The following is an 8405-nucleotide window of genomic DNA, read 5'->3' on the forward strand; positions in this document are numbered from 1 at the left end:
TTTTTTTTTTTTTTTTTTTTTTAGCCTGCCTTTTCTCAGCTGTTTGCAATGGCTCTGTGTCACAAACCATCTGGGAAGTGAGGTTAACACTTTGACAGCAGTATGTTTTTTGGTGACGTCCTCTACATGTCTGCGTCACTGGAGTGTGTGGGTAGACGTTCACACATGAGCACATTCTCCATCACACACATCTATTCTGAAAGCTGTTCTCCTGTCATCTTTGGTAGCCACCATCATTGAGTTTACCATTGATGTATTATGGATGGCTTTCATTTAATTTGGACGAAGTGGTGATAAACATGTGCAACTCAATCATATTTACATTTAAAGGGTAACCAAACAGGGAACGTGGAGGCTGACTCCACGCACAGCCATAATGTGAAAATCCAGCCAGAGGGGCGGGGCTTGGGAACAGGACTGTTATCATTACTGGAGCTGCAGGTCATGACGTGGGAATTAAATGGTTTGATCATCACGAAATGTAACTGTAATTCCTCTTTTCAATCTGTAGGGTGCAGCACACTGACGGTTTTAAACTATATTTTCAAAAATTAAATAAGTTTAGTTTAATTTGTCAAAAATTTGGCAATGACCAACATTCAGCACTTTTAAAGCCCCATTTATGCAGATCAACAGACACAAAAAAGTTGATTTTAGGGTTTGGTTTCCCAGTCAGTCCTCTGTCACTTCGTTAATAGGAACCAATGCCATAATTGAGTTTTTATAATTTTGATAGAATAAAACATTGTAAGTATAGTCTTACGTTCCTCTAGTCTGCATTAATATATCTATGGCCTTCCTGTTGGTTTTATTGTCACATCTACTCATTCAATTTAAGTCCCATTCCGATCTTCTTTTAATCATAATTTTAATAAAATGAAAAAAATATATTTTCTGGGGAAAAGTTTCTGCAGAGTGATCAGAAAATTACCTCTGACTTGAGGGTGGGACTTTTGGCACGAAAATAAGCCTCAATTGATATCCCATCATCCCTTTGTTTACGGTGTCAGCTTACATCCCCTCATGACCCCAAGCTAACATTAGTGTAAAAAAAAAAAAAAAAAAATGGTGAGGAATACCAGAGATGTCCAGTCATCCAATTTTGAACCAGATTCTAGCTTAGACAAGGAGAATGAAGAGATTCATGGATTTTTGTCTGGAGGTATTGAAGGAGGCGCAGCAGTATGGAACATTCTATTCATTTGTGTCACAATAAATGTAAATTTAAACAGAGAAATTCTTATAAAAGCAGTTTCACTTTTAAATTACAGTTTATTTGTTGTATATCATGATAAAATGTTGCAAGAAAATGCTAAAAACAATTTTCACTGCAGTGGATCTTTAATTAGGATCAAAATTAATATATATTGAAATGTATTTGATAAAATCAAATATTTACACTAAAGTTAAGCTTAAAAACATATTCATAAAGAAAATGGCTGTACTGTTTAGTTGTGGTCCACCGTCTTTTATTTTACTTTTATTTACTTGGTCTTCTCAATGATAAAATATATAAATAAATAGGCCTTACGAGAACTGTATATACAAGAAAAATTAGAAGACTAAAATAAAAAGGAACCTTGGGATAAAAATATTCAATATATTGTCACCTTAATCATCAGTATTTGCCTAATATATTTGGTTTTATTTTAAACATTTAGAGAAATCGAGTCAGCGAGACATAGAAAAAAAAATACAGGAGAATCTGTTTGAGCTGCACATATAGTTTCAGAGGCAGCGGTGTTATAGGGCACCAATTAAGAAGCTGCACTGGTGACGGCATTTCCTGGAGGCATTTCTCATTAGTCCTCTGGTTTCAGCCTCTGAGACTCAGCCGCTCTGCTTTCAGATGAGGCAACTGAAGTTCCCTTTAGTCCAAACCAAACCGCCGAATCCTCTAATAATTCTAGCGGAGAGCCTGTATGTGAGGCTAATAGCTGCCTTTACTGAAGGAAGCAAAGTCAATGAAGGCGAAAGGCTTTCTTTTCTAAAGAACCATTTATGAGGTGTTTACTATAAATTCATGACAGAATAAAAGTATTGTTTTGTTCAGCTAATGACTACTAGGTCATTCACCTTCTGTAAGGATTATGCATCACTTTTACTAATGGGACCAATCATCAGCACTTTTCCAGTGAAAATCCCTGCCTCTGATTGGCACGTGTACACTAGCATGTTCTCAGGTTTGCTCCTGTAACAAAAAAAATTGCTTGGCTAAGTGAAGTATTTGAAGGAATGGATGTGCTGTTTCAGCCACAGGATCCCTCAGGAATTAACATCAAATAGCACTCTGGGCAGCAGGATGTTGACAACATCCTGAAACCAAAGACTCAACCTCAGATTACTGATGTTTCTTCTGAGAAGGCTGCTGCTGCTGCTGAGATGCACATCGAGTGAATGCATACACAGCAAAGCTAACAAGTTAGCAACTCTTGAATTTATAATGGCATGCTGTTAGTAGTTTTTCTGTACTTCAGCATCAAGCTAGCCCACAGTAACCTTAGAATCAGCAGTTTTTGAAGAAACTTTGTCGTCCAAAAGTATTTGGACAGGTAACCGGTCGTCTTCTGTAAGATAAATAACAGAATGTAAACATTTGGTTTCATGTTGCATTTTGGATCTGAACAAAAATAAAGCCAACACAATAAATCCTAAGAGGGATGAATCGATAAATGAGAGATTTTTAGATAATTAATGGGATCCTTTTATAACAAATTATTTTTTAAGCAAGTTAGACACTGAATCTGTGCTACAATATACTAATGTGCTTTATTTGTGTCCTCACGCTAATATTGACTGCTCTAAAAAAAATTAGATAAAAACACAAAAAATGAGACTACAATGACTCTGGTTTGACACTTGCACCGACACCAATGTTTCAATGATATACCAAAAAATGGTGCAAGCTTACATTTTATTAGAATAAAGCCAGTTCAGCCAATATTTAAAAAAGAAAACAGTCAAATATTTGCCGATTTTATCTATAAAACTACAGTGCTTCCGGGCATAACAAATGCAATTTGTTCCAGTAGTCCACTTGTTATGCATAAAATAAAATAAAAATGCAAGATTTTTTATAGACTTCTATGGGTAATCGTGGGATCTGTTCAGCATTGTTGAAAAAAAAATTGTAGACATTTGTTAGAAATGAGGAGAAGGGGGAGAAACATCGTTAAAAACACTTATCTTGGGGGAGAGAGAGGCAAACATACAGTTCAGAGCCAACAAATCATCCGGCAACTCACTTCAGAGTTTGCAGCAGTGTTGATTGTGTAGATCATTTGTTTTGTTGGGTGTTTATTAGCACTGTACCATGAAAACATGTTATACTCCCTAAGAAAAAGCCTCAGAAGGAGCACAAGAGGGATCACTGCATTTTGAGTAGAAGGATGATGACCTAAAAATGTTTTTGATCTTTATCTTAATGACATTTTTTCTTTGTTTCCACAGTGGCGATGTACAGAGAGCCATCACTCCATGACTTGACAGAGTTTTCCCGTTCTGGTAGCGGCACGCCCACCAAGAGCCGGAGTGCCTCAGCTGTTCTCAACGGAGGCAAAGCTGTGAGCCAGAATGAATCCACGTAGCCCGGCAACCAAACCCAGGACTGAGACAGAACCACGAAACCTTACCTCTCGCAGAGCGTGAATCCAAGCAAACTTGTTTTCTCCAATTCAGCGTTTCAGGACAACAATCCACACAGAAACTGTTCTGTGCCATCCTGATCAGTTATCATCAAATCCATTTTTAGAAACCTGACATCATATAATCATTCTTAAAAATAAAGACTTTACATGTTGATTTGCATTTAAAACTTATTTATCACCTCTGTCGCTCTCTTAGTGAAGACCATGTACTAGTTTCTCACCTTTTTCTTATTCTGTTTTCGTCCTTAATTCCTGTAACCTTTATTTGATCATGCAAACAGACGGCATTCGTACATCTCACTGACAGGAAGTTAGATCAAAAGGCTTTCAGGGCAGCCGGTAATGGTGCTGGTCCACAAGGCTGCAGACTTACAGTAAAGCCCGGTCTCTGTCTCATCCATGCTTCTGTGAATATAAAGCCTATAAACTCCCTGGTATGCCACAGCCTTGTGCTACTGGCCAGCAAGATGGTAGCTCTTCTGTGTCCTCGTGCACACGCTCAGTGACTGAGCTCTTTAGCATGGGAAAATGAACCCTATGTTCAACTGACCTAAAGTTTAAGGGGCAGTGTGGCATTCTTGCAGCTTTTGTTTTTTTCTTTCAGAAATGCCACAGTTTTTTTGTGAGTTTTCTGATTCAGCTGAGAGGATTTTTATTCAACAACTCCCCCCCACCCCTTCTCCCGATTGTCCTCTGCCTTTTTCCATTGTTCAGCATTAATTTGTTCTACAGTTTTTAAGATGGGTCTCAGCAAACCAAAGACAGATTGAAAGAGTGTCCCTTTAAGCTGCTGAAAAACAAGCCAACATAAAGGCAAAGCTGGATTGTTGTTTCCATTGTACATTTTTGATGAAGAAAAGCAAAGATCTGGTGAAAAAAGGAACCGTGGACAAAGGAAGTGATTTTTGTCACGCTGGCAGAACGCTGGATTTAGTGACTTTTTGCTGACATGATGGTCAAAGAAAATAACTCCTCATTGTCCCCATTCCCTTCTGTTCTAACTGTGTCACACTGTCCTCGTTATCTGTTTCTTCCCTCTGTGTTGTGTCATACCTCAACTCCCTTGCCTTCCTTTTTTGACCGATACAGCTCACCGTAGGAATATGGTTGGAGCTTCTTCCCAGGATGCTTGTTATGTGTTTGAGTAACTTATTGTGGTGACAATTTTTTCTATATTTAAGAAAAAAAAAGAATACTGTGGACTTTTAGGTGGCTTAACATTTTATAGGACACGTCTTATTTGTAAAAGTTAAAAGAAAACAAACAAAAAAACAAAAACAAGTGGACATCCTCCCTTTCTTTCACAGGGCATGAACACAAATATGTACGAAAGACCCTTTTTGTGGGCTATGTACTCTTCCCTTCAGCTACATAACTTATTTCTGGTACATGCTTTGGGAAACACTCTTTTCTTGGTTTCCTCTGGAGGGGGTTTGTATTAGATGAACCTATCTGTTGCATGGGCGAAAGCAGGAAAATGCTGGACTAGAGCTGCATGATGTAGGCTATGTGTATTAACCCATGTTGGATCATGTGTTCCAAACTACAGGCTAAATCTGATGAAAACAATATATACAGGCAGTCAGCCTGACTGCCCAATTACTTCCAGTTGTTTATTATTTGTTGTATACACAAAAATGCACTGAATAAAATGTTTATATTAAGATATACTTTTAAAATGCGTCCAATTTTTCTTATTTGTTCCATCTTTTGTGTTTGCTCCACCACAATGCAAGGAAAGATCTTAAAGTCCTTCCCCAACTATATTTTTTTTTTTGCGTAAAATCATTTCCAGTGATATTTTAATTATGATTACGAAGTTTTTAGCCCAAATCAAAAAGGGTAAAAGACATTTTATGTAGTAGCTCATTGGAAATACATTTCTGGGCTGTGGGCGGGGCTGTTGAGATGGAGTAACCCCACCTCCTCCAGCTCTGTTTGCACACGAGCTTACAGCCTCAAGCTAACATTAGTGGAGCAAAAATAACAATTCTAGACCAATCCAGCCATACAGTTTCGAGCCAGAATCGCATTTGCACAAGTGTTGAATACTCATCATGTCTTGGACACCTAAGCATGAGCGGGACAGGGTGTGCTCAGGGGGAGAGGAAACTTTGGGACGCCCATGCATCATTTAACTGCATCATTTTCCAATCCAGTGCAAGTTGAATTAAGAAATACTCAAAAATGCAGTTTTAATCGTAAATTATTTTATATAGGTCCTCTACTATGACAAAAATGTTGGAAGAACTGTTAAAAATGCAACAAAGACCATTTTTATTGGACAGTCTTGGCTTAATTGCCTGATAGCAGCAGAAACTGCCTAAATTAATCCAGTAAATCAATATACTTACTTAATGTTACACCCAAAATGGCTTATTTTCTAAGGCTTTGACCTGTACTTCTTTTAATTTATTTTCCTTTTTTTATATTTTAGAAAATATTGCATATTCTGAGGGAAAATATGGATTTCATGCATACAATAGTTTCTTTCTATCTGTTACCATGAATTTTAGCAGTTTCTTATATCTTGTATGGACTGGAGGAAAAAGTCAAAAGATCTAACGTGGACAAAATGTGAAGGTGCAGGTATTCCCACTGATGCAATTTATTTTTCTTACACTAAATTTGTTGGGTGTCCACCTCTTCACAACAAGTACCTCCCAGAAGCTGTGGGAAAAGGAGGATTAAACATTTCAAGCCATTTGCAGGAACGGAACTGAATATATACACCAAGCAAGTGGGAAAAGGTTTAGCTCTCTGCTTGTAAAGATGCTCATCTTTCAACTTAAATAAAACCCAGTTCCATCACCAAGAGAATAGGTAACGACTTTTAGAAAGACGAACATTGTGGCAAGTTGCAAGTATTCACTAGCAGCGAACTGCTGTGAAGCACAAAGACCTGAAGTCAGCGGAAATCTGAGATTCTGTGGATTCCAGTGGTGTGAGGATAATGGTGAGTTGTAACCTCATTAGGCTACAGCATCCTGACTTTTTTACAGCCTAACTCTGAATCACACACAGGCTGCTAGTGGTCTGAGAGCAGGTATAACACCAGGGGAAGAATAGAATAAAGGTCTAGTGGCATGCACATAAACTTAGCAAGATTTATGGCTTGGTACTTGCTAAAACCCCAAATGGCAGAGATGTACCAAATTAAGAAAGGTTTGCTTGAACATTTCTCATTAAAAATCTCTGAAATCTCTGCGGTGCTCAGAAGGAAACCGATTTTTCCTACAGTGGATATAAAATAATAGGCTTCACTTGGGGACTTTATATATCTAAAAAGATATCAAGCCCAAGAAAATTGGTGCGAGTGGTTGCCATAGAAACGCTAATCAACTTGGACCAATCGCAGCTTACTGACGCAATCTAGTGCCAAGATGGCGCCATCCGTATCCAAAAAAATGCCAACTGATGTGACTTCATTTCATTGGAACTGGGGGCAAGTCATTTTCTAAGGGGGAGGGGACATCATACTCAGTCCAGTTCTCATATACAGTCAATGGTGCTCGACTCGCAATTCAATTATATCATTAGCTTCCTATTTTGAAATGCATGCTTACAAACATTTATTTTTTAAACTCACTCTATCCTTTTTAGGGTTACAGGGCTGCTGGAGCCTATCTCGGCTACTGTTGGGGGGAAAGGCGGGGTTAACAGCTCGCCAGTCTGTCGCAGGGTACACAGGCTTTGCCACCTGTGAATCCTGGGACGCTTTAGACTAACCAGCTAACCTATAATGGATGTTTTTGAAGACTGGACGGAAGCCAGTGCCCCCGGAGAAAACCCACACATGCACGAGGAGAACATGCAAAGAAAGGTCCCAGCTGGGATTTGAGCAAAAGCAGACAAAAGCACCAACCACTGCACCATCATGCCGCCCATGTTTATAAATACTGAAGTATTCATTTAAAAGATTTAGAAAAATGAGATTCGTCTAGTAGATTAATGCTTTTCTGACGGGATTTTATAAAAGTTTGTCCAAACCTTTCATTGTAAAATCCTATAAGACTGAAGAAGACTTTTGTTTTTCCAGATCCTCATGCTTGTTGTAAAAGAAGGATACGTCTGGCTTCTCATTACTCCCATTGCCACCAGAGACAGGAGAACTAATAGGCTCCTGTAATATACTGCTGGCCCTGTTATGAGTTACTTCATCCTTCATTTAGTTTGACATCCCACTACTCCCTTCATTTCCTCTCGCCCATCTCTACTCTCCATTCATTAGTATGGGACAGTCCAATTTATTAGCAGAGGCTGACAGCCTGGCCTAGAGATGGTGATGTGTGGAGAAGCCACTTTTCTCTTGCAGTCACTTCTAATCTTCTCTCTTTTATGCTTCTCGCACTAATCAGGCAGTTGTTCTGGCCCTCATTTGGTCAGAATAACCAGCCTCCTTCATGGAAACAGGCAAAAATTGACACATTTTTCTGACGACTGCGTGCACTCAGATACACAGACGAGGCAGTGCAGGATTCAAGATTCTCAGTGAGATCAGGCTGAAATAGTCACAAGTCAGACAACAGTGACAGAGTTGTGATATATGTGAGCACTGTGTACCTGTGAATGGAGTAACTCATTACCCTTTATCACTGCTAGCACAGGCTGTGCAGTTTCTCTCGTGTGCACACATTCACCCCGTCTGGCTGCTATTGTCATCGCCTTCACAATTTCATTGTTTGGTTTCATTATTTGTGGAATCTTTTACCAAAAGTCACAAATGAAATCTGAAGTTTATGTGGTGATTCCAGCAGC

At 38.8% G+C, this 8405-nt stretch overlaps 1 protein-coding gene across 5 annotated transcripts in view; it reads left to right on the forward strand.

Annotated features, from left to right (window-relative positions):
* fgf13a (fibroblast growth factor 13a) overlaps positions 1 to 5326 on the forward strand; it is a 98327-nt gene extending 93001 nt beyond the window's left edge. For all 5 annotated transcript variants that reach the window (XM_024283825.2, XM_024283824.2, XM_036213924.1 and 2 more), the window contains one exon: positions 3451 to 5326. In XM_024283825.2, the coding sequence (XP_024139593.1) occupies positions 3451 to 3587 (137 nt within the window). In that variant the 3' untranslated portion in view covers positions 3588 to 5326. The remainder of the gene's footprint in view (positions 1 to 3450) is intronic.
* Positions 5327 to 8405: the final 3079 nt, after the last annotated feature.

Source organism: Oryzias melastigma, linkage group LG10, assembly GCF_002922805.2.
Source record: "Oryzias melastigma strain HK-1 linkage group LG10, ASM292280v2, whole genome shotgun sequence".
Classification (NCBI taxonomy): domain Eukaryota; kingdom Metazoa; phylum Chordata; class Actinopteri; order Beloniformes; family Adrianichthyidae; genus Oryzias; species Oryzias melastigma.